The sequence below is a fragment of the Dendrobates tinctorius genome, unplaced genomic scaffold (assembly GCF_039654945.1).
Source record: "Dendrobates tinctorius isolate UK_male_01 unplaced genomic scaffold, ASM3965494v1 ptg000120l, whole genome shotgun sequence".
Classification (NCBI taxonomy): Eukaryota; Metazoa; Chordata; class Amphibia; order Anura; family Dendrobatidae; genus Dendrobates; species Dendrobates tinctorius.
The window spans coordinates 40,276,567-40,303,709 of record NW_027361788.1 but is presented as its reverse complement, the minus strand read 5'-3'; the positions used below and the strand labels follow the sequence as shown (position 1 = coordinate 40,303,709).

The 27,143-nt window shown below is 45.5% G+C and overlaps 1 protein-coding gene across 1 annotated transcript; it reads right to left on the bottom strand.

Annotated features, from left to right (window-relative positions):
- Nucleotides 1-4,007: 4,007 nt before the first annotated feature.
- Nucleotides 4,008-12,369, bottom strand: LOC141046785 (microtubule-associated serine/threonine-protein kinase 3-like). The gene is made up of 14 exons (XM_073541414.1): nucleotides 12,262-12,369; nucleotides 12,077-12,170; nucleotides 11,604-11,674; nucleotides 9,525-9,610; nucleotides 8,985-9,193; nucleotides 6,522-6,660; nucleotides 6,289-6,421; nucleotides 5,976-6,141; nucleotides 5,722-5,823; nucleotides 5,381-5,503; nucleotides 5,117-5,226; nucleotides 4,936-5,030; nucleotides 4,540-4,625; nucleotides 4,008-4,287 (listed from the first exon to the last, which is right to left on the bottom strand). Exons 2-14 carry the CDS (start codon nucleotides 12,081-12,083, stop codon nucleotides 4,148-4,150), a joined length of 1,467 nt encoding a protein of 488 aa, XP_073397515.1. The 5' UTR covers nucleotides 12,084-12,170; nucleotides 12,262-12,369; the 3' UTR covers nucleotides 4,008-4,147.
- Between the last annotated feature and the right edge of the window lie 14,774 nt (nucleotides 12,370-27,143).

Sequence of the window (27,143 nt, the reverse complement as noted above, 5' to 3'; positions counted from 1 at the left end):
GAGATCGGGTGCTCGTACTTGATCAACGTCCCCAAAACAAGTTAGAACCACGGTGGGAGGTGAACCCGTACCGAGTGTTGCGCCGAATAAGCCCCGACGGGCCTGTGTACAAAATACAATCTGAAGGAGACAACGCGCCTCTCACTCGGGTTGTGCACCGCAACATGTTACGACCTTGTACATCTACCGATCCCCCAGAGCTTGAACCGACCCTCCAGGTCCCCGACCCCCTGCCCACGGTCTGGGACCTGGATGACGAACAGGACTTCCCCGTCGCATCTGCGGGTCGCCCCAGTAGTGGCACTACAGTAGGCCCGGGCATCCCACCTAAACCAACTATTCAACCACCCTCCACCACCGCAGAATACTCCACTACACCCGAACTTCGACACTCTGAGTGGTCAACAGCTGGCAAACCCCCTGAACGTTACGAACAGGTCCGGTTCGTATGGCGACAAGGACTGTCGTCCCAAAAAACTAACCCGAGTCTACAAAAAACCCTCGCCCAAGGACTGGCGAGCAAACAGGGCGGGGGAGTGTGGGAGGAGCGGCCCCCGTCGAGTGTCCGGGCCGGAACCAAGAGAGTCGTCATCTGGGTTCCGGGGTAAACTGTCCCCGGGGGACAGAATTCGGGGACGGACCTTTGTGACAGAAAGATGGACTGGGGGAGGGACTAGTATAAAGGAGGCGGGGAATTCCTGGGACAATGAGTCAGCAGACCGGGACAGAGGCAGCAGGAGACCGTGGGAGCAACTGAAAGCGAGAGCGCCTCACCAGTGCCAGGGAAGACACGCACAGAGGACTCCAGAGGGGCGGTGCTGTTAGCTGCGCAGGTGGCCTGTCATTCGCCACCACACATCGCTGCCATTTGCCCCAGTCCGGGGGCTGCGGCCCATCCATCCAGGGTCTCCGCCGGGGCCTGTGGGGCACCAGTGTCATCAGCGCGCCGGAGCGCGCAAAGACTTCGTCAACGCCTCAGCAACTGGGCCCAGCAACTACTACGCCGAAAGACCACCATCCCGAACGGCGAGGGACGTCTGGACAGCTAAGTTGACTATATAATTAAGGACCCGTAGTCGGCCATACCGCAACCCTATAGTGACCAGCTATTGCCGGAAGTAGTCGTGTTCTACCCGTTTGTGTTTGCTTGTATAGAGACCCTGCGAGGGCAACCCGTGTTACCCCTTTCGGTGATCAGGCCGTGACTGAGGAGAGTTCCCTCTAGTCTTATAAACGTTATTATAGAAAGCACCAAATTGTCTTTCGACTCGTCACTGCATCCTGCGTACCTGCAAGCACCACACCTATTCCTAAAGGAAATGAATGGGTAGCTGTCACATCCGCCATGTCTGTTTTGCCTCATGAACCCCTGGAGCGGTGTGCACGCGCACCTTGTGTCTGCTATCCTGCTTGTTCCCTAGAACAGTGTGCACACTCACCTCATGTCTGCTGAGCTGCAAGATGCCTGCGTTTCTGCTTTGCCTTCTGTGATCTTCTCGTCATGTCTAGAATCCTTGATCATGTGACGTTTCCTAGGATCCTGCACTGTCTGGTTCTGCAATCATCTCGTCATGTCTGAAACCTTGATCATGTGATGTTTCCGAAGATCCTGCACTGTCTGGTTCTGCAATCATCTCGTTATGTCTAGAATCCCTGATCATGTGTCCTTCCTAGGATCCTGCACTGTCTGGTTCGGTGATCATCTCGTCATGTCTGAAACCCTGATCATGTGACTACACTCTGTGATCCTGGAGCAACTGAACTGGAAGTTCTCCCCTGGTCCTGACCCGGAAGCGGAGGTGCTATGCCCTATATTAGACTGCCCCTTCCTATGCTCAGGGCCTGAGTATTGTGTTGCTTCCCTGCATGGCTCTTGATCTGTGGGGTTGCTCCCTCTATTCTGTGCCCTTGCACTTTGCTATGTAGTGCATCTCTGCACACGCTCTGTGCTCGTATTCCGTCTCTTGTCTTGTGCCATGTCTTGTGTTGTCTCTCGTGCCATGTTTGTCTTTGCCTTGCTTTGCCTTGTAGTCCTTCCGCTGTTCTCTGCTTTAGCCTGTTTTGTTATGTCTCGCCTTAGCTATTCTTAGACTTGTAGTCCTTCCTCTGTTCTCTGCCTTGCCGGTTTCGCTATTTCTGGTCTTGGCTATTCTGAGCCTTGTAGTACTTCTCATGTTTCTTGTTTCAGCCTGGTTTTCCGTACTCTTTCCTATGGTGCTCTCTTGCACATTTCCATGTCTAGTCCCAAGGTCTTCCCTTGGCCCGGCTCTGGGCTTCGGCCTACGCTCCGCTGCTAGACTCTGTCCTCACTCTGACCTGGCTTTGTTCCTTGCCTTGTTCCTTGCCTTGTCCTTGCCTTGAACCCAGGCGTGGGTTCCCCTTGGCCGTCTCCTGTGCCGTGGTAAGTGCCTCGTGTTTGTGTACAGCCGTGTGCACTGGCCAGTGTGGCGTGCCTCCTGCGTGGCTCCTAGCATGCAGCCCTTCCTTGAACCCTGGAGTGGCTCCTAGCACGCACCCTGCCTTGAACCCTGGCGTGGCTCCTAACACGCACCCTGCCTTGAACCCTGGTGTGGCTCCTAGCTCGCACCCTGCCCAGAACTTGGCGTGGCTCCTAGCACGAAGGTTCCTTTGCCCGCCTCCTGTAACTTAGTCGTGCCTCGTGCTGGCGTTACAGCCGTGTGCATTGGCCAGTGAGGTGTGCGTCCCGCGTGGCTCCTAGCACACGTCCTGCCCTGAACTCTGGCGTGGCTCCTAGCACGCACCCTGCCTTGAACCATGACCCTGGCGTGTCTCTTTGCACGCGCAGGACTTTGTCTTGTACCTTGGCGTGTCTCTACACACGCACTCTGTCTTACCTTGTGCTTTGGCGTGTCTCTACACACGCACTCTGTCTTGAATCTTGTGCCTTGGCGTGTCTCTACACACTCACTCTGTCTTGTACCTTCTGCTTTGGCGTGTCTCTACACACGCACTCTGTCTTGTACCTTGTGCCTTGGCGTGTCTCTATACACGCACTCTGTCTTGTACCTTGTGCTTTGGCGTGTCTCTACACGCACTCTGTCTTGCACCTTGTGCTTTGGCGTGTCTCTACACACGCACCCTGTCTCGTTTCGTGAACCCTGGCGTGTCCCCTGCACACGCACCTTGCCTTGCACCTCGCTTTGAACCCTGGCGTGTCCCCTACACACGCACCTAGCCTTGAACCCTGGCGTGTCCCCTACACACGCACCTAGCCTTGGACCTTGGCGTGTTCCCTAACAAGCACCATGCCTGGATATCTGTTGTGCCTCCTTGCCTGAACCCTGGTTTGCCTGCCGGATGCCCGGAACCTGCCGATCGCTGCCAGAGATCGTAAGCTGGATGACTGCGGCCTGATGTCCGGAGCTGATGTCCGCAGCCTGATGCCTTGATCATGTCGATAGTCGCCAGCGGTCTGGAGTCCGATGCCATTGTGCCTTTACCTGTACCTAGGCGTGCCACCTGGCACGTACTATGCTATGGACCTTGGCGTGCCCACGCTCGCACCTTGCACGTTTTGCTTGTTTTCACGTTTGCACTGAAAGTGATCCTGAAGATCTTAATGAAGATACCTTGCACTTACCTCTTGTCTTGTTTCCTGCCTGTCTCTGGTCGTCAGACACTCCCAAAGTGTCCCCCTGAGCCGGCCGTCTGGTCCCAGCAGTCGTGGTGGCTCACCCCCTTGGTCTTGCCCCTGACACTCCCTATATAGGGGGTGGATTCTCACAAGGTCAGCTCGCCCTCGGTGGGTGGGTGCCACGACCCAAAGGGTCCACTCAAAAAATGGGCTCAGCAGGAGCCGAGTCCGTCACAGTAGCGCTATCCCTCAATGTTCCTGAGCGTAAGCTATTTCACATGGTTGAGCGCACTTGGGATCTGCCCCCAAGGCCCTGCCCATGCCCAATGTTTGGTCCGTAGACCGCGGCTAGGAGTTAGTCCCGCTTTTGTGTACAAAATTTTTTGGCTTTTACAATTGTTAAAAAACTTAGTAAAATACTTTTTTATACACACTGTTGACAGTAAACCATTTGTCAATGTTAGGAATAAGTTTATCTTGCTTCTGGAGAAAGCCAGGGAAAGGAAAGCCACATAAAGGTACAGCACTGATGGTGGATGTGCTGCAGTTTCTTCAGGGCGCTAAATGTGGGGGTGTCGAGATGTCTATGGTGCTCTGGGGATAGCAGGCAAAAATGCAACTTTTTCTGACAGCGCGAGCAGCCCTGGATAATCCACGCCGGCAGGATGAAATCAAACGGCGGAAGATTGAACCTATGAGAATAGATATAAAACTCATGTAAGTAAAGGGACTCTATACTAGAGGATACTACAGTAGGACCATAAAAGTTAGCACTAAATAAAAAGTCCCATAACTCTGGAACCATATGGAGGATTTTAACAAAAAAAAAGGAATACTGAAGTGGCAGTGGGAATAAAGAAAGTAATTTAAGCCTTTAAGTGCTGATTCACATTTCACTTTTGTATTACAGGGTATAATAGGATGGCCTATAAATCTGTACATACCTGACAGTGAGGACGGGGATGACTTGATGATTTTAGCAGCGAAACACTGATTGTCACAATCAATTTTGGAAGAAGACTCTCTCTGCCTGTTTGGTAGAAGAAAGACAAGTAAATTAAAACTAAAAACAATAGAAAAATGGAAGAATATCTGTTTGTAAGGGCAATTGTACCAGCAAGAATAGAGTCTTACTAGTAATATTGGTCTCTAGGGAACTGGAAATGAATGGCTGGTCACATGGATCAGCTGATACTACAGTGATATCACAAGCCAGACCCACAGAAATCAGCATTCATGGGGGGGGTGGTGGATGCTGGAAATATATTTGTGTTCCTCGTGTCTTGTATTTGGATCAGAACATATATCAGACCTAAATCTCATGATAATAATCTACTTACATGTCTAAGCTTTTTTCGTTGTTCTCTGGGGAACACTCAGGAGGTGCCATAGGCTCTTCTTCCTTGTTCATCATCCCGTCATTGGTGGTAGGTAGCTAAATCAAACAGAAATATAAAATAGATGTATTTTTAAACTTTTCCTAATTATGGGTTTTATACATTTTATTGTCCACATGCTTACTTTAGAAAACCTTTGAGAAGATGATACAAAATTTGGGACTTCTGGCCAGTTATTGACCTCACTTGTGTCCCCTTCATCTGAATCCATACATTGGTGGTTCTTAATGCTAGCTGCAAAGTAGAAATGTTATAAAAGATTATTAGTATGAGACCATGGTCAGACAGTCACCATGCTATCACTAATAATAATGGGAACTAAATGTCACATAACATGAAAGACAAGACACACTGCAGTTTCAGGCAGATGACGTCTCATTTTACTTACTATTAAAGTAGCCGGTGTCCTCATCTGACTGCAGATCATGACAAAACAGGGGCTTCTGACTTGGAAGGTTGTTAAAATTAATGCAACTTAAAAATGGATGATTTTTTATTTCATTTGCTCCTCCTGGAAAAGGAAGACAACAAAGTGACACAGTCATTGTCAAAGAAGCTGGTCCATATCTGTATAGTTTATATTAATCTAAACTGAAGATGTAATGTAGCTGACATTTAGGAATTGTACTGAAAGTAGGAAGAGAACCTCAGTGCTGATCCTCACAGACACAACCATTTGTCTGGTTACAGAGGTGTAATTAGTCAGTAATAATACTATTATACTATTACCTGTTCCAAGTCTTTGTGCTGGATTTTTTCTGAGCAACCCAGTGATTAGGTCCCGAGCATTACGTGGAGCAATGTATTTGTTATGTCTCCAAGTTATGTCATCTGTTGTATAAAAAGCAAATATTACAGGAAATTAAACCTTTTCATTTATTTTCATATAAAACATTTTCCTTAACAAAGCTTGGAACTAAATCACAAAATCAATTAAACCAAATAACTGTGACATCACACAGCATTCAGATTATTTTGCTTACCCCTGATGACACTGAGTAAAATGTCACTTTGGCAATCTCCATGAAAAGGTACAAATCCATAAAGAAATTCATATAGGATGATCCCTACTGACCACCAGTCAACAGGCCTGCCATATCCTTTCCTTAAGATGACTTCTGGAGCCATATAATGAGGGGTGCCAACAGTCTGGAAACCAACAGAAAAATTAGATGATGATCAATAAATATAAATGTGACAAACAACATCAGTGGAAACATTTTACAGATGAGAAATTATCAGAGAAGGAGAAATAGATGAGATTTATGAAGTAGAATGTCCTGTAAGTAAGCTGACCTCATCATCAAGGAACTCGCAGGTGATGTCCTCAATTGGAGCCTTGTAGATGTCTGATGTTGGTCTCATGATGCCGAGTTTTGAAAGTCCAAAATCCGTGACTTTAATATGTCCTGTTGATGTTATCAGGAGGCTGTGAAAGAAAACATGAAGTCAGCCCCAAGTAATAACCCATAGACTGTAAAAGAAACTTTAACCTTCTTCCCCTTAATTATATTACAGGGGTCACTTACTTCTCGGGCTTCAGGGCTCGGTGCACCACACCATAGCTATGTAGGTATTCCACAGCAAAAATTATTTCCGCAATGTATATACGGGCCACGCTGACAGGGAAAGGACCTCTGTCCATTAAAAGACCGTCACAGGTTCCTCCTGCAAGAGAAAGCAAATATGGCAGGTGAGGGCTTGTAACAATGTAAATTACACATGATTAAGTTGAAAAAGAAAAAGGCGGAGACATTGGGGCAGAATCTCATATATAGAGATATACTGTATACTATAGAGCGTATACTGTGAAACGGTGCCCAGGGTGGTAGTCGTAGGCGAGTTTCACGAGTCCAACACCTCAGCACATTACAGAAAACAGGGGCCTGTTTCCAGTATGTGTGTGTGATGCTGTTGTGGCTGTGGACACTTCTTGTCTCCTCTGGTCCGCCACACTTAGCGTGGCTGTGGTTCCTAGTGATTCCATGACTGAGAGACCACAATGGTGTATATAAACAAGTTTAACTTTACTGTTCAATTCTTTGATCAAAAAAGTGTGGCGCCCCCAGGAGTATGGTCACCACAATGGCATTGCCTTCCTCCAGGGAGGGTGATGTCATGCTTGGAAGCAATGAAGGGTCTCTCTCGCAGTTAACCTATACATGCAACACAGTTCCACTCCAGGCCAGCAGGGGGAACTCTGAACCTGACTTGAGGGGAGGAGTGCTTTCTGAGGGCCAAGAGGAAGGAGTGAGGAGTTAGCGTGAGGAGGGTGAAGAGAGCAGACGTGAGGAAGAGGTGCGGAGATCGAGCAGCGAGGGAAGGCTCATCTCCATCGAGAGCGCATGATATGGAGCCTGGTCTCCATGGTTGTATGGATACTAGTGGTCCAGCAACAGACACCAGTGGAGTAGTAGGCTGTAAATGCACTACTCCCATCTAAGACTTGAGGGCACCACAGTAACTTGGATAGTGAGCCGGGACTTAGGAGCGAGGAGTCCCCGACGCAGGCTACAGCTGTCTGCCGTGCAAGTATAGTTCTTGTGAACATCTGACAGGAGGAACTCCAGCGTAACTCGGTACTGGGAGTACTTCACTCAAGTAAGCGCTAGGAAGGAGACTGCAAAGCCCGTCTGCTGAGAGAGAATCCCTGAGTTGCTTCCAGGCTAACCTTCTCCGGTACCATCTGTAACCAGGACCCTGGACTGCATTTATCAAGTAAAGGTACAGAAATTGCATATCGCTGTGTCTTGTCTGCTTCCTACCCTGCCGGCACTGCTACATCCCCGTGCCAACCACCACTACACTGCCCTGGGACTACAGCTCCACCTGTGGGGAGCTTCAACATCTTTGCTGCACCACACCACCAGTCCCAGAGGATCTGCATGCAGCGTCGGCTTAACATCTCAATTGCCGAACACCACAGGTGGCGTCACGAACTATTCATTTAATCCACTACATTCCACCATTCAATTTCCCCTATTAATTGGGCGCCCAGGGCCATGGACTGGGTCACCGCTGCCGTGACACATCCCGCTGATACCGGCCCGGTACCGAGTACCCCACAGCCCTGGGAGGACGACCCAACTGCACAGCAGGAGACGCAGACGTCCTTCTTTAGGTTAACATACAGTGGCAAGTCTTCTACAAACATTTTTCAGTGGCACAAGGAGTGAAACTTTTCACTATCAGAGTTAGGGGCTGTCAAGATTCTTAGACAGCTTTACCTCTTCAGCTGCGTCTTCCTACTTTCTCTAGCTTCAGCCCACTTTCCGGAACCATGTAAAAGAAGCACCTGAGGCTGACTTCTTTACTGTATGTGACCCCAGCCTCGTCGACTTGTCTCATATTAGACCCACAGCTCTCAAGCCTTGGCTGACACTTTGCATTCCCGGAGTCCCATAGGATCTCTCACAAGTTGCTGAACCAGAGTTCCCTTCCCTAACTAGACTACTAAGAGTGTTCCACAGTCACGACTCGAGCTCTTCTCCTTAGTCATTTTCCTTCTCTGTCTGTCTGCTTCTCTGTTTTCCACTTCTACACACACACACACACACACTCCAGGGAAGATCACCTTGACCAGAGGGGTGTTGTAACTTCTTTTCTTGACTGAGTTCACTCTTAGACTAAACTTTCTGTTCCTGTCACTAACCCACAACTGTAAACTAAACGGTGACCCTACAAAGAAACGTAGCAGGGTCTCATCTACTATTCTCTAATTTATTTCTCCATGAAAGTTCCTATCTATAAAAATTGTTCCAGTAAAGTCAAATCTTAATTTTATCCATAGTGGAAATTGCTGCCATGATCAGTGAGGACATACAGGGGAGACGTACACAGAGATCAATGGTTTTCAGGCATGTTGGTAACAGATACGTTATAGTAATTGCAGTGTGGGCATGTACCCGTCCATGTGGGCACATTATGGTTATATATAAGCTGCTAGGATTAAGCAGACGAGACTGGATATAGATACAATGGATGTGTCCTACCTGGCATATACTCCGTGACCATACACAGATGATGTTTAGTAGGAAAGGAGCAGAACATAGAGGCAACAAAGGGACAATCAGCGAAGATTGAGATGTCCCTCTCCAGAAAGGCTCGTTCAAGTCTCCTTGGCTCTTTCAGGGTTTCTTTGTCCATTTTCTTCATAGTGTATACTTTGTTTGTGTCTTTATGGCGCACTAGGTGGACAGCCCTGGAGAAGAGGAAAATACAAGATTTATTATGAATTCTTACTAACAATGTGTCTATAGACCTCATCTAATGATCTCCTGTACTAATGGTTAATACTAGATGTGAGGCTGTCACTAGAAATCCATGTCTAGAATTACATAAAATTAGACTCCATAAAAGATCACCAATGATGGTCCTCATCCCTCCTACCTGACCTGAATAGTGACAGATGTGGACAGTGATGTGGACTCTTATAATTTGTTTATGGGAAAATTGCAGGGGCAGGACACAAAGACATAGGCATCGTCATAAGTAGCCCTGGGAAATAAATATTACACTAAAATAAAGCTCACCCAAAGGCTCCAGAGCTGATCAGTTTGATCGGCTTATAGTCGTTCTTACAAGGTAACCTCCATGGGTTATATGATCCGATCAAGGCCTAAAAAGAAATAAAAAATAACAATAAGACATTGAAGCTGGAGAAACATATAAGCTCCAGATGGAGGAAGATCTCACTTCCACATTATACAGTCATATGTAAAAGTTTGGGCACCCCTATTAATGTTAACCTTTTTTCTTTATAACAATTTTGGTTTTTGCAACAGCTATTTCAGTTTCATATATCTAATAACTGATTGACTCAGTTATATTTCTGGATTCAAATGAGGTTTATTGTACTAACAGAAAATGTGCAATCTGCATTTAAACAAAATTTCACCGGTGCAAAAGTATGGGCACCCTTATCATTTTCTTGATTTGAACACTCCTAACTACTTTTTACTGACTTCCTGAAGCACTAAATTGGTTTTGTAACCTCATTGAGATTTGAACTTCATAGCCAGGTGTATCAAATCATGAGAAAAGGTATTTAAGGTGGCCACTTGCAAGTAGTTCTCCTATTTGATTCTCCTATGAAGAGTGGCATCATGGGCTCCTCAAAACAACTCTCAAATGATCTGAAAACAAAGATTATTCAACATAGCTTTTCAGGGGAAGGATACAAAAAGTTGTCTTAGAGATTTAACCTGTCAGTTTCCACTGTGAGGAACATAGTAAGGAAATGGAAGAACACAGGTACAGTTCTTGTTAAGCCCAGAAGTGGCAGGCCAAGAAAAATATCAGAAAGGCACAGAAGAAGAATGGTGAGAACAGTCAAGGACAATCCACAGACCACCTCCAAAGACCTGCAGCATCATCTTGCTGCAGATGGTGTCACTGTGCATCGGTCAACAATACAGCGCACTTTGCACAAGGAGAAGCTGTATGGGAGAGTGATGCGAAAGAAGCCGTTTCTGCAAGCACGCCACAAATAGAGTCGCCTGAGGTATGCAAAAGCACATTTGGACAAGCCAGTTACATTTTGGAAGAAGGTCCTGTGGACTGATGAAACAAAGATTGAGTTGTTTGGTCATACAAAAAGGCGTTATGCATGTGCTGTATTGTTGACCGATGCACAGTGACACTATCTGCAGCAAGATGATGCTGCAGGTCTTTGGAGGTGGTCTGTGGATTGTCCTTGACTGTTCTCACCATTCTTCTTCTCTGCCTTTCTGATATTTTTCTTGGCCTGCCACTTCTGGGCTTAACAAGAACTGTACCTGTGTTCTTCCATTTCCTTACTATGTTCCTCACAGTGGAAACTGACAGGTTAAATCTCTGATACAACTTTTTGTATCCTTCCCCTGAAAAGCTATGTTGAATAATCTTTGTTTTCAGATCATTTGAGAGTTGTTTTGAGGAGCCCATGATGCCACTCTTCATAGGAGAATCAAATAGGAGAACTACTTGCAAGTGGCCACTTTAAATACCTTTTCTCATGATTTGATACACCTGGCTATGAAGTTCAAAGCTCAATGAGGTTCCAAAACCAATTTAGTGCTTCAGGAAGTCAGTAAAAAGTAGTTAGGAGTGTTCAAATCAAGAAAATGATAAGGGTGCCCATACTTTTGCACCGGTCAAATTTTGTTTAAATGCAGATTGCACATTTTCTGTTAGTACAATAAACCTCATTTGAATCCAGAAATATAACTGAGTCCATCAGTTATTAGATATATAAACCTGAAATAGCTGTTGCAAAAACCAAAATTGTTATAAAGAAAAAAGGTTAACATTAATAGGGGTGCCCAAACTTTTACATATGACTGTATCTCCACTGATTACACTGCAGCAGATGTAGAGGACTTGATACATGTCGGACCCTCCACAGACACTTATATTATAGGGGGATATCCACCATACACAGATGTCATTGTACTGCAAGGGAGGATAGGAGACATCACACAGAGGAGGCAGAATAATAACACCATCATCACACACAATAGGTCTGATCTTCATGAAGATCAGCGATATCCGATTATCATATGGGGTATAATGTGTGATGTGTAATTCACACCCGTCATCTGATGATACACAGACGTCCCTCTGATACTTACTCTGGCAGATTTCTGGATGATCTCTGGTGTCTCACATATTCCTCCATCAGTATTTGCCGGCACAGTTATTCCTAAAGTAATGATGAAATAATGAAGAGACGTCATGTATTAGTCTATATCAGCACTTATTACATAACACATCCATGTAATGAAGGAACTGACGAGACCCCTGTACATGGAGTAATACGAGGTGTATGGATATTCTGCACACACTGTATATAATTATGACATACCTATATATACTGAACCCTAAATGTGTGATTGCTCAGGATCTGATCGAGTCACAACAATGACAAGATTGGGCAAGAGCCCAGAGGAGAAAAGGCGAATTACATGAGCACACTCCATTATAGCCTATAGGGGATCCATGATCCTTTACCGGCCTTACACAGAGGATGAGGAGTAAATCTCCATATTCTCTGCCGTTCTCTATAGCTTGTTATTGAATGTGAAATATTAGATGATCGGCTTACCTTCCATCAGATCAGGGTTTAGTCCCGGCTGACGGGTTTCAGGGTCAGCAATATGGAGGTTTTGTGTCTCTTCGGAGTTATCTTCTGATGTTTCCTGATGGATATAATATATACAATTAATATAACATTTCACAAACAATAAATTACCGTATATATAAGGCAGGAAAGAGTAATACTGGATTTACATGATAATTTCAGTATAGGACGGACTATACACGGCCGCTCCCGCCAGTAAATCCACGTTAATATATAAGGGACTTGTATATACAACTGTTCTCTAATGACGTCTATCAGGACTGCAGCATTTACAAGAAGGAGGATTGTGATAATCGTGTGAGGCAGAGGCAGAAATACAAACTCCGCCCCGAGGGGTACAGACTGTCATCACAGACGATGGAGCCGCAGAGACAGGCTGCCATATAATATCCTGTGTCTGCCTGGAGCAGACAGGGGGCCACTAACATCATAAATCTGACCTTCTGCTATATGCCTGGGAAACCAAGAATGTGTACTTGTGCTAATGGATATAGGCGGGTTATTAACAATATAATACAGGATAATGACAGGATTGAAGATAAAATATAGTATTTTTCGGATTATAAGATGCACTTTTTTCAAAAATGCAGTGCACATGTATGAAGACAGGGGCAAGCAATCTCTATATAAAAATGAATGTGTATGTGTGTGTGTGTGTCACCAACCAATCACGAAGCATCTTTCATTTCACCAGAACTGTTCAAAAGAAGCTGAACCGTGATTGGTTCCTATGAGCAATGGTTTTCCTTGCAACCAATCACTAAGCATCTCTCATTTCACCAGAGCTGGTTAAAAGAAGCTGAGCTGTGATTGGTTGCTATGAGCAAGTTTTCCCACTTGACAACACCTCAGCAGACACTGACATGGTGGGAGAAATCTAGCATCCCCGGGAGCATAATCTCCCAGCATTTGTCTGCCTCCTGAAAGGAGCAGAGAGCACATGACAGAAATGATCCCCCCTCCCGTGCCCATATACAGCGGCTCTGACGAGATGATGTGGGATATTAGGGGTAGTAGTCCGGCGGCTCTGGCTGACAGGATGATGTGGGATATTAGGGGTAGTAGTCCAGTGGCTCTGACGAGATGATGTGGGATATTAGGGGTAGTAGTCCGGCGGCTCTGGCTGACAGGATGATGTGGGATATTAGGGGTAGGAGTCCGGTGGCTCTGGCTGACGGGATGATGTGGGATATTAGGGGTAGTAGTCCGGTGGCTCTGGCTGATGGGATGATGTGGGATATTAGGGGTAGTAATCCGGTGGCTCTGGCTGACGGGATGATGAGGGATATTAGTGGTAGTAGTCCGGTGGCTCTGGCTGATGGGATGATTTGGGATATCAGGAGTAGTAGTCCGGTAGCTCTGGCTGATGGGATGATGTGGGATATTAGTGGTAGTAGTCCAGCGGCTGTGACGGGATGATGTGGGTTATTAGGGGTAGTAGTCCGGTGGCTCTAGCTGATGGAATGATGTGGGATATTAGGGGTAGTAGTCCGGTGGCTATGATGGGATGATGTGGGATATTAGGGGTAGTAGTCCGTTGGCTCTGGCTGACGGGATGATGTGGGATATTAGGGGTAGTAGTCCGGTGGCTCTGGCTGACGGGATGATGTGGGATATTAGTGGTAGTAGTCCGGTGGCTTTGACAGGATGATGTGGGATATTAGGGGTAGTAGTCTGGTGGCTCTGGCTGATGGGATGATTTGGGATATCAGGAGTAGTAGTCCGGTAGCTCTGGCTGATGGGATGATGTGGGATATTAGGGGTAGTAGTCCGGTGGCTCTGGCTGACGGGATGATGTGGGATATTAGTGGTAGTAGTCCGGTGGCTCTAGCTGATGGGATGATGTGGGATATTAGGGGTAGTAGTCCGGTGGCTTTGACAGGATGATGTGGGATATTAGGGGTAGTAGTCCGGTGGCTCTAGCTGATGGGATGATGAGGGATATTAGTGGTAGTAGTCCGGTGGCTCTAGCTGATGGGATGATGTGGGATATTAGGGGTAGTAGTCCGGTGGCTCTAGCTGATGTGATGATGTGGGATATTAGTGGTAGTAGTCCGGTGGCTCTAGCTGACGGGATGATGTGGGATATTAGGGGTAGTAGTCTGGTGGCTCTAGCTGATGGGATGATGTGGGATATTAGGGGTAGTAGTCCGGTGGCTTTGACAGGATGATGTGGGATATTAGGGGTAGTAGTCCGGTGGCTCTGGCTGACAGGATAATGTGGGATATTAGGGGTAGTAGTCCGGTGGCTCTGGCTGACGGGATGATGTGGGATATTAGTGGTAGTAGTCCGGTGGCTCTGGCTGATGGGATGATTTGGGATATCAGCAGTAGTAGTCTGGTAGCTCTGGCTGACGGGATGATGACAAAAAAACGCAAGTGTGAAAGTAGCCTGAGCCCCTGACCAGGAGGACACAGCACCGAAGCGGGCATCTGTGTGCACCAGACTGTGACTAAAGCCTTGGAACTACATGCCCTTGTGTCCTTCACTTTTTCTTGCGCCTTACACCCGGCTCTGCTACATCTACTTCTTTACACCATCTCCCCACTTGCCAACCTCATCTACACTGCCCTGGGACTACAACTCCACCTGTGGGGAGCTTGAACATCATTGCTGCACCACACCATCTGTCCCAGAGAAGCAACCCTGCAGCGCTGGCCAAACTGACCAGAAACCACAGGTGGCGTCACGAATCATCTCAACAACTTTATACCCATCACTCTACCCCTTTTACATTGACCGCCTGAGGCCACGGACCGGGTCACTGCCACTGTGACATCTCCCATTGTAATCAACAGGCCCGGCACCGTGTACCCCACGGCCTCTGGGGGCGAGTCATTTCTATACAGTGGGGCAAAAAAGTATTTAGTCAGTCAGCAATAGTGCAAGTTCCACCACTTAAAAAGATGAGAGGCGTCTGTAATTTACATCATAGGTAGACCTCAACTATGGGAGACAAACTGAGAAAAAAAAATCCAGAAAATCACATTGTCTGTTTTTTTTTCCTTTTATTTGCATATTATGGTGGAAAATAAGTATTTGGTCAGAAACAAGCAGTCAAGATTTCTGGCTCTCACAGACCTGTAACTTCTTCTTTAAGAGTCTCCTCTTTCCTCCACTCATTACCTGTAGTAATGGCACCTGTTTAAACTTGTTATCAGTATAAAAAGACACCTGTGCACACCCTCAAACAGTCTGACTCCAAACTCCACTATGGTGAAGACCAAAGAGCTGTCAAAGGACACCAGAAACAAAATTGTAGCCCTGCACCAGGCTGGGAAGACTGAATCTGCAATAGCCAACCAGCTTGGAGTGAAGAAATCAACTGTGGGAGCAATAATTAGAAAATGGAAGACATACAAGACCACTGATAATCTCCCTCGATCTGGTGCTCCACGCAAAATCCCACCCCGTGGGGTCAGAATGATCACAAGAACGGTGAGCAAAAATCCCAGAACCACGCGGGGGGACCTAGTGAATGAACTGCAGAGAGCTGGGACCAATGTAACAAGGCCTACCATAAGTAACACACTACGCCACCATGGACTCAGATCCTGCAGTGCCAGACGTGTCCCACTGCTTAAGCCTGTACATGTCCGGGCCCGTCTGAAGTTTGCTAGAGAGCATTTGGATGATCCAGAGGAGTTTTGGGAGAATGTCCTATGGTCTGATGAAACCAAACTGGAACTGTTTGGTAGAAACACAACTTGTCGTGTTTGGAGGAAAAAGAATACTGAGTTGCATCCATCAAACACCATACCTACTGTAAAGCATGGTGGTGGAAACATCATGCTTTGGGGCTGTTTCTCTGCAAAGGGGCCAGGACGACTGATCCGGGTACATGAAAGAATGAATGGGGCCATGTATCGTGAGATTTTGAGTGCAAACCTCCTTCCATCAGCAAGGGCATTGATGATGAAACGTGGCTGGGTCTTTCAACATGACAATGATCCAAAGCACACCGCCAGGGCAACGAAGGAGTGGCTTCGTAAGAAGCATTTCAAGGTCCTGGAGTGGCCTAGCCAGTCTCCAGATCTCAACCCTATAGAAAACCTTTGGAGGGAGTTGAAAGTCCGTGTTGCGAAAAGCCAAAAACATCACTGCTCTAGAGGAGATCTGCATGGAGGAATGGGCCAACATACCAACAACAGTGTGTGGCAACCTTGTGAAGACTTACAGAAAACGTTTGACCTCTGTCATTGCCAACAAAGGATATATCACAAAGTATTGAGATGAAATTTTGTTTCTGACCAAATACTTATTTTCCACCATAATATGCAAATAAAATGAAAAAAAACAGACAATGTGATTTTCTGGATTTTTTTTTCTCAGTTTGTCTCCCATAGTTGAGGTCTACCTATGATGTAAATTACAGACGCCTCTCATCTTTTTAAGTGGTGGAACTTGCACTATTGCTGACTGACTAAATACTTTTTTGCCCCACTGTATATATAATCATTATAATTTGTAATAACTAACCGTAATTAGTTACTATGCCCCGGCAGCGCCGGGCTCTTCCGCTAGTTATTAATAAACATGAAAATCAGATGTTGCTGATAGGAACAGTTGCCGCCTATAATCACCAGCGACTGAGCCACAATATGTGTCCGGTAAGGTGTAAACTGCACATAAAGCAATAAATCCAGGATGTGGAGTGTGACAATAACTGCAGGTATATTCTCCTGCTGTACTGATGGCGACTGGAGGGAAAGAATCTTATCTAAATAATTGTTGGCCCCTGTCCTCATATACGGCATTTTATCTACATTCTGCCTGCAATCCTGTCATGGTAATGTGTTATATGGCTGATGACCCGCCTATAGCAATTACTACAAGTACCCATGTTTGGTGTTACTCCGATTCTCCGCATTATTCGCTGCTTGTGCAGCCGGCAGTTCTTAGCGCCGTTGTGGACGTTTATTATTAATCTGGAGAAGATCAGACAAGGACACGGGATATAGAAGATGACGGATCCTTACCAGACGCTCCGGTGAGTAGGCCGGACACTCCAGTATGAGCAGGACATCTTGGGCCAGTTGTCTAATAAAGACCAATTCTCCACTGCGGGATTTTTCTTCGGCCTATAGAGATGGGAATAAACAAGAAAGGAAAATCATGAGAGAGAGTGCAGAATGGAGGAGGCCATTTATGTCACCATGTCACTCCTGCTGTCGGCACTACAAGTCCTACATGACCGCTGACGAGTGAACAGGTCGCCTGAAAACCTCTCTTCATACCCAGTGTATGACAATAACACACATGGCTGACTGGGACGTGTGGAAAATGGCCACAGCAGCCTCCAACTCAAAACACAGGGTGACTGCAGCAATGGCGATCCTGCAATCATATATATATACACAGTATAGCTAATAGGGCGAGACCAGGAGGATACCAACACCCAATTGAGGGTTCGTCCCTGCATGCACCGTATCGGCACAAGGAGTAAGATATTACTATCCCATAATAATACCCCTATCTTCACAGGACATAAGTCAGCTAGTTATATTGGGATGTCGCCGAAGTCACTATTCCCCCAGCAGTAACCTCCGTCTAAAGGACATCACATTTATCAGCCCCAGCCCAGAGCCATCACTCGCCGATGTGAGCATAGAAAGACAATCCTACCTCCCCAAGACCCCTACTTATCAAGTACCGTCTTTTACATCGTCCTTCCTCTCCTTCCGATCTCTTTATATATATATGTATAAGGGCTGATTGGATGCTGGAATGTGAAACTGCAAAGAGGAGGAATCTACCTAACCTTCTTCCTTTTATTGTCCTCCATATCTCCTTCCCACAAATGTACATGTTATTCCCGTCCTGGGAAGGGGTCCTCCAATGTGGAGGGGCTCCAGAGCTGAGCTCCCTAATCACACGGAATATACAGCTATATTACATAACGGCAGACGTCTGTAACAGCCGTGGACGGCGCTGAGTTCTGGCAGCGGCTATTTTTCTGTTAACCATTTACATGCTGCAGTCAGTGTATAACAGCAGCATTTATATGGTGGGTGCACCGCCGCCTGGCTCTCATTGACACTCTATGATGTGATCGCAGGGGACCACTTACTGTGACAGCTGGGGATATGCTTAAGATCCCGGTCACTTTAATACAAGTCCTTACACGTCTATGTCAATGGGAAAATAACAAAGTTATGGCTCTTGAAAGAAAGTCTTGAAAAAATGAGAGTGGAAAAAAAAATTCTGATCCTTAAAGTGTTAACTGTCCAATTCCTCCTCCCCCATGTCCACAATCCACACCCTTCTCACCCTACTTCTATTAACCCTTTAGATCCCACCCTTTCCCTTTTCATGCAGCTTGTATGCCTGTATCATCTCTTCGGCTATTCTGGGTACTTGGTTCAGGTTAAACTTTATCTTGCATTCCATTTTTCTTATGTTTATATGATTTGTGCAGACTATCTGCTACTTACCTGATGTACCAATGTCCAGATGTTCTGCTGTAAATGCTCAAGGTATTCTTGGCTTATTCGACCTTGGTGGTATTTGGTCAGGCAGTCTCTCACTAGCTCCATAACCAGCCGGTAAGTGAAGCTGAGGACGCCATCGGGTAGAGGTAGCACAATGTCAGGGTCATAGATGGTCAGAATCCCCTGGAGTAGTGCTAAGTCCTGAAGTTTGTCTGAAGAAATTCCAGACATTTCAAGTAAATCCAATCGCAAATAGTATATGACTCGCTATACAGCTTATCACAAACAGCAATGACAACAGGTTGTCAAAGTGACGATGGGAGTGGAAACACTTGTGTAAGTAGTGATGGTTCATTGTGATGTCATAATGATGTCATACTGGAATCTCTGTTCTGATTCTAAAGGGGCCTCTTACCTTATAAGGAAGTTGGCTAGACTCTCTTAAGGAGGCAACAATATAGGCTCAGCATCAGCACCAGATGCAGGCATGGAGGAGATGGCAATGGCTGCTTTACTTTTCTGATCAGTTCGGCAATTTTCATGTTCTAAGAAAAGATTTATATTTGTTATACAGAATAAAAATTATAACAATTTGTGTCAATAAATTCAGATTCTAGTGATAAAGGAAGTATCTTTACTGTGGGAACAGGGTCAGACTGGGACTGAATCCATCCCTGGCATATGACGCACACAGACCCACGCTGCTCTCCCCCACCCACTTCCAAAGATGGGGGTCTCTATTACAAAGATGACCCTGCCTGCCATTGGAGAAAATCAAAATGTATTACTATCAATAATGCAAATGTTTGAGTGTTCCCACTAAGGTCTCTTTATAATATTAATACTACCCCCTTTGGACTCGTTATAACAGTAATAGGACCACTCTGGGTCTCCTCAAAAGGGATCTGTCAGGAGGATCATTCCTCCTAAACCATCTTTATGGGCATTGTAGGGATCACTCAGGTAGGGCTTGAGGTCGGGATTAGGCCGTGTTCACACAGGCAACGATTTAGTTTAACAAGGAAAAGGTTTATTAGCTCCATAATCCATGGTGAACACAAAACAGCCATGCTCCGACCCAAAGGTAAAAACAGCAGGAAAGCACAGTACATACGGCAGGTATACATCCAATACTCCAGCAGTTATAGGTCCAATGCTCCGGCAGGTATACGTCCTATAGTCCAGAAGCTAAACGTACATGCCCTATACTCCACCAGGTATAGGTCCTATACTCCGGCAGGTATACTTCCAATACTCCGGCAGGTATACTTCCAGTACTACGTCAGGTATACTTCCAATACTCCGGCAGGTATACTTCCAGTACTCCGGTAGGTAAACGTCCTATACTTTGGCAGGCATACGTCCTATACTCCCACAGGTGCACATCTTTTTCTCCTGCAGGTATACGTCATATAGTCCAGAAGGTATACGTTCAATACTCTGTCAGGTAAGCATCCAATACTTCGGCAGGAAAGCGATCAATACTCCAGCAGGTACACATCCAATACTCTGGCAGGTATACATCCAATACTCTGGCAGGTATACATCCAATACTCCTTCAAGTATACTGTACATCCAATACTCTGTCATGTATACTTTTAATACTCCGTCAGGTATACGTCCCATACTCCGGCAGGTATACAGCCAATACTCCTGTAGGTATACATCCAATACTCTGACACGTATCTGTCTAATACTACGGCAGGTATTCATCCAATACTCTGGCAGGGAAATGTGGGAGAACTTGCTCAATTGGTGGCTGACTAAATACTTTTTTTCCCCACTGTATCTATCATCTAGCTATCATCTATTATCTATCTATCTATCTATCTACAGTCATATGTTAAAGTTTGGCACCCCTATTAATGTTAACCTTTTTTCTTTATAACAATTTTGTTTTTTGCAACAGGTATTTCAGTTTCATATATCTAATAACTGATGGACTCAGTTATATTTCTGGATTCAAATGAGGTTTATTGTACTAACAGAAAATGTGCAATCTGCATTTAAACAAAATTTGACCGGTGCAAAGGTATGGGCACCCTTATCATTTTCTTGATTTACTTTTTACTGACTTCCTGAAGCACTAAATTGGTTTTGTAACCTCATTGAGCTTTGAACTTCATAGCCAGGTGTATCAAATCATGAGAAAAGGTATTTAAGGTGGCCACTTGCAAGTAGTTCTCCTATTTAATTCTCCTATGAAGAGTGGCATCATGGGCTCCTCAAAACAACTCTCAAATGATCTGAAAACAAAGATTATTCAACATAGCTTTTCAGGGGAAGGATACAAAAAGTTGTCTCAGAGATTTAACCTGTCAGTTTCCACTGTGAGGAACATAGTGAGGAAATGGAAGAACACAGGTACAGTTCTTGTTAAGCCCAGAAGTGGCAGGCCAAGAAAAATATCAGAAAGGCAGAGAAGAAGAATGGTGAGAACAGTCAAGGACAATCCACAGACCACCTCCAAAGACCTGCAGCATCATCTTTTCTATCTATCGGCTATCATTTATCTACAGTGGGTACGGAAAGTATTCAGACCCATTTACATTTTTTACTGTTTGCTTCATTGCAGCCGTTTGGGAAATTCAAAATAGTTATTTTTTTCTCATTAATGTAGACTCTGCACCCCATCTTGTTTGAAAAAAAAACATAAATGTAGAAATTTTTGCAAATTTATTAAAAAAGAAAAACTGAAATATCATATGGTCATAAGTATTCAGATCCTTTGCTCAGACACTCATATTTAAGTCACATGCTGTCCATTTCCTTGTGATCCTCCTTGAGATGGTTCTATTCCTTCATTGGAGTCCAGCTGTGTTTAATTAAACTGATAGGACTTGATTTGTAAAGGCACACACCTGTCTATATAAGACCTCACAGCTCACAGTGCATGTCAGACCAAATGGGAATCATGAGATCAAAGGAACTGGCCAAGGCGCTCAGAGACAGAATTGTGGCAAGGTACACATCTGGCCAAGAGTGAAAAATTTAAAGGGGTCTGAATACTTTCCCTACCCACTGTATCTATCTATCTATCTATCTATCTAGCATATCATCTATCTATCATCTATTATCTATCTATCTACACACATAGACAAAATTGTTGGCACCCCTCATTTAATAACAGAAAAACCCACAATGGTGGCAGAAATAACTTGAATCTGACAAAAGTAATAATAACTTAAAAAATCTATGAAAATGAACAAGTGAAAGTCAGACATTGCTTTTCAACCATGCTTCCACAGATTTTTTATAAAAAATAAAACTCATGATATAGGCCTGGACAGAAATAATGGTACCCTTAGCGTAATATTTTGTTGCACAACCTTTTGAGGCAATCACTGCAATCAAATGATTCCTGTAACTGTCAATAAAACTTCTGCACCTCTCGACAGGTATTTTGGCCCACTTCTCAAGAGCAAACTGCTCCAGTTGTCTCGTGTTTGAAGGTTGCCTTTACCAGACAGGATGTTTCAGCTCTTTCCAAAGATGCTCAATAGGATTTAGGTCAGGGCTCATAGAAGGCCACTTCAGAATAGTTCAATGTTTTCCTCTTAGCCATTCTTGGGTGTTTTTAGCTGTGTGTTTTGGGTCATTATCCTGTTGCAAGACCCATGACTTGCGACTGAGACCAAGCTTTCTGACACTGGGCAGCACATTTCTCTCTAGAATCCTTTGATAGTCTTGAAATTTCATTGTACACTGCACAGATTCTAGACACCCTATGCCAGATGCAGCAAAGCAGCCCCAGAACAAAGCAGAGCCTCCTCCATGTTTCACAGTAGAGACAGTGTTCTTTTCTTGATATGCTTCCTTCTTCTGTCTGTGAACATAGAGCTGATGTGTCTTCCATTTTTTTCTCATCTGTCCATAGGACATTCTCCCTGAAGCTTTGTGGCTTGTCAACATGTAGTTTGGCAAATTCCAGTCTGGCTTTTTTAGGAATTTTTTTTGTCAACAATGGTGTCCTCCATGGTCGTCTCCCATGAAGTCCACTTTGGCTCATACAATGACGGATGGTGCGATCTGACACTGATGTTCCTTTAGCTTGAAGGTCACCTTTAATCTGTTTAGACGTTTTTCTGGGCTCTTTTTTAACCATTCGTATTATCTGTCTCTTTGTTTTGTCATCAACTTTCCTCCTGCAGCCATGTGCAGGGAGGTTGGCTACAGTCCCATGGAGCTTAAATTTCTGAATAATTTGTGCAACTGTAGTCACAGGAACATCAAGCTGCTTGAAGATGGTCTTATAACTTTTACCTTTAACATGTTTGTCTATAATTTTCTTTCTAATCTCCTGAGACAACTCTTTCCTTCGCTTCCTCTGGTCCATGTTGAGTGTGATACACACCATGTCACCAAACAGCACAGTGAGTATCTGTAGCCCTCTATACAGGCCCACTCACTGATTCCAAGATTGTAGACACCTGTGATGCTAACTAGTGGACACACCTTGATTTAACATGTCCCTTTTGTCACATTATTTTCAGGGAGGTGCATGTAACACAACTATACAACATACAGTCACAGCTGCGTCCAATATTACAGCCCAGTCCTATTTATTGCTCTTGATTTGAGCTATCTTGATTTGAGATTGTGGATATCTTCTTCCTTCATTAGGTGACTCAATGAGCTACCACAACCTGATGAAGTTTTCTACAAGGGGCGAGGATAATGACCTAAACATGGACAACTGCGCCTCCGTGTGCTTCAGCGGCTGGTGGTACAACAGCTGCTATCACTCCAACCTGAATTGATTGCATCTGGTGGGGCAGCACAACAGCAGTAGAAAGGTCGGCGTACAGTGGCAGAGGGCTTTCCTATTCACACAAGACATTCGAGATGAAGATACGGCCTGAAATCAACAAGTAAATCGTAGATCTGTCATGTGCTGCAGATCCATCCTGTGCCGTAAACTCATCCAGTAGACCCATCCTATACAGTAGACCCATCCTGTGCCACAGTCCCCTCCTGTGAGGTAAACTTGACCCATAGACCTGTCCTGTACCGTAGACTTAACCCCTGTCGTAGACTGTTTTCCATAGCCCCATCCTGGCCAGAGGTCCGTAATGTGCCATAGACCCATCCTGGATATAGGGGCTTCCTGCACTATAGAACAATCCTGTGTTGTAAGCCCGGTCCGTACTGTAGACTAGTCGGGCACAGCTATACCTATGCTGTAATGGTTGTTGAGTGATACCTGGCATGCACCGGCATTAGTGAGGGTATTTACACTATGGACAGAGATGAGTGCTCTATCTCCCTGCCCTCTCTGCTGCTAATGGAAATGCCATTAGTTTTACATTAGCTTTTTCTCAATGCCTTGGTACTCCATAAGATCTGCACTGCAGAAGTGATCATCAGGGAGTAATAAATATAAAATCTAACAGCAGTAAATGCTATAAAATAATAAAAATACTCATGTGTTATACCACCGCTGCGGCTATCAGTCTCTGGTGACACGATGTACACCCACTGGATCTCTGCAGCCAGAGAGTGCCCCAAGTAACAGTGCCATATAGTACAAATATACACAGTGCCGGGCAGAGGCGCTCCCTTTTACAGTGGCTGGCAATATACAAATACTGGTCACAATTTAAAGTGGACCTCTTGATTTCCTAACTTTCCAAAGCTTTGTACACATTGTGTTTGCACCTAATGTAGGGAGAATAAGTTCAGTAGGCACACGGCCACTAGTCCTATTGGATGCCATGGCATCGGACCACCTTAAGGTACTGTTGTAAAAAGCAATATCTAACACTGGGTTTCTTTTGCAGTGTCCTTCGGTTGGGATTGCCTACTGCGCTTTTACACATACTTGCCTGATAAAGCCCAAACAAGCACATTTTAGATTACTGTTTGGGGCATGCGAGCTTTTCATGGCATACAGGTTGAATGCTGTGCACTTGGCCTTATTAATTGTATGTGGTTACACAATGTCAGCATGTTCGACTTGATAATCTCCAGCTTTCCACCATTCAGGAGGGAGCACTAGGATGCAGTTATTGGGGCAAAGCCATTAAGTCCTCAGTAGAAGTGTCCCGAGCCCAAAATTCTGTAGTTCTGTGCTGTGCCTGGAGTGGGTCACTGTTGCTCTGTGTCTTCCTTCGAATCTTTGGTGTTGACAGGTACCAAATATGGAGATGCCACTTGCTTGGCATTAGCTTCAGCCAGGGCTGCTCCAGCTGTACTAGCTCTAAATCTATCTGGGTCGCCTGCCAGGGCCGTGGGGTACTCGGTGCCGGGCCGGTATCTCAGAGGGAAGTGTCACAGTAGCGGTGACCCGGTCCGTGGCCCTGGGCGTCCATGCAAAAGGGGTTGAGCGTGGCTGATTAAAGTTTATAAGTGGATGATACGTGACGCCACCTGTGGTGATCGGCAATGAAGGGGTTGAGCCGACGCTGCAAGCAGATCCTCTGGGACAGATGGTATAAGGCAGCAAGATGTAATAGCTCCCCACAGGTAGAGCTGTAGTCCCAGGGCAGTGGTAATAGGTGTTGAGGAAGCGGGTGTAGTGTCTGGCACAGAGATGTAGCAGTGCTGAGCGGGTTGGTGCAGGAAGAAGGCAATGAGACAGATGAATGCAGTTCCAGTTCTTTTACTCACGTCCTTGTCTCCAGATCAGGGGCTCAGCCAACTTCCAGACAGATGGAATTAACCTCTCCAGCTCTCCCTTTCGTGTGCCTGTTCTGAACGTCTCTTCACTAGTGCTTATACTGAAGTACTTGTAGTTGTGTGTTAAACCCAAGTTCCTCCTTTCAGATGTTCCTTTGAACTCTACTTGTATGGCAGACAGCTGTAGCCTGCTTCGGGGACACCTTGCTATCATGTCCCGGATCATCCACGTTGCTGTTGTGCCCCCAAGTCTTAGATGGAATGAAGTGGTGATGACTTCTATTCCTCCAGTTTTTTGCTGCAGGAACATCAGTATCCATACAACTTCGGGGACTGGACCCCGGCCATGCGCTTAGAACTTGAGGAAGGGCTCTGCTCTGACCCTAGTCCTTAGTACTCTTCTTCTCCTTACGTTCCGTACTAAACTTTCTTCCCTCTGAAGAATCAGGCTTTCTATGGCTCTTTCCTGTGCCAGCAGCTCCAGGTCACAGGAGTCTGCTGCAGCACTTCCTTCACTCCATCCCTCTCAGGGGATCTTCTCTCCCAGACTGACCTTTTCCTAATATTCTCCTCTCTCTTGTGCAGTCTAAGCTCCACCCACCTCCCAGCACTCTTCGTGTTCCAAGCAGGGAGCCACCAAAGGTGCTTTGCTACACTACTATGTTGTGTGGGATGCAGGTGTTGGAGGCTGGTCAGGTGTTCCATCTCACCTGGAGAGTGCGATAGTACACCTCAGGAGGAGGTGCAGTACCTCTGTGGCGATTGAACCCTCAGGGGTGCCAAATATCCTCTGTGGGTGTTCTTGGCAGGTGGCTGAGAAGACAATGATGCTCGGGAGGTAGATCTGCTTCCCTGGACATAACGTCTTAATTTCTCGAAACTCAAGAAAATGATAGGGCACATATTAAAGGATAATCAAATATGGTTAAATAACATAATGGCTGCTCCCAATCCTAATGAAGGCGCCTTCTGGCCATTTACCTTTCCTTTGGATTGTTCCTGCTTGGGGATGGACTTGAATCTCCTGGGCCCCAATGCAAAATCAGTAAATGGGCCCCATCCAACAACTGACATTTATAATAAGGGGCCTTGTGGAGAGTGCCATCCCAAAGTAAGGAAACTTATAGGCCATGCAATGCTCCTCTGGGAATTTAAATGCGCATATCACCCCTTCAGAAAGAATAAGGACAAGAACTCTTGTGCCACCTATTCTACAAGTCAATATTGACTCTTTAACAAGCCTTGCTGCATGACTTAGGATAAAAAGCCAAATCAGATACTCCATTTGCGGACGTGTGTTTCGGGGTGTTGCCCCTCCTCAGTGCAAACCAGGAGACGTGCTGATTTGACTGGGGAAGAGGCCTCTGACAAGCTTGGCAATCTCTACAAGGAGAAACATTCCCCTTAAAGCCCCTGTCAGAGGCCTCTCACCCAGCCAAACAGTTCTTCTGCTTTGCACTGATGAGGGCCAAACACCATGAAACATGTGCTTTGAAAAGGAGAGTCCGGTTTGAATTTTTATCCTCAGTCATGTGGAAAGGTTCATTAATGGGTCAATATTGACTTTTAGGATTGTTACTTCTAATAGGTGGCCCTAGAGATCCCATCCTCCTCCTTACACATTTATGATACTGACGTCTTCTTCCTCATGCCCTATAACCCTCGTGTGCCCACCACCTCTGCACGCGCACAGCTGCAGCCCACCTTACATAAATTAGGGAAATTTTACTTTTACATTAAGAGAACCAATTATCCCAATTACAGAAATTCCTTAGTAAGGGGGTCGTCCTAATCATTGGTGTAGCTGAATATAATAGTGACACCCTCCTATCATCCAGACACAGCCTGATGCTGCATTCTCCTCATATGGGACTGTTTTCTATGCTGGGGACGATTCTTGTAAACCTCCGGTTTCAAAGTTTTCTATTCTCTGACAGAAATCAGAGTTGTTGAAAATGGTGAAGAACTGAACATGAATTTT

What these genes read in the sequence shown, in the direction of transcription:
- LOC141046785 (XM_073541414.1), bottom strand. An exon ending in TCATCCAGAAATCTGCCAGA is followed by an intron (nt 9,611 to 11,603) that starts GTAAGTATCAGA and finishes ATTTCTTTTTAG; the next exon opens with GCCTTGATCGGATCATATAA. An exon ending in AACGAAAAAAGCTTAGACAT is followed by an intron (nt 4,626 to 4,935) that starts GTAAGTAGATTA and finishes TCTACCAAACAG; the next exon opens with GCAGAGAGAGTCTTCTTCCA.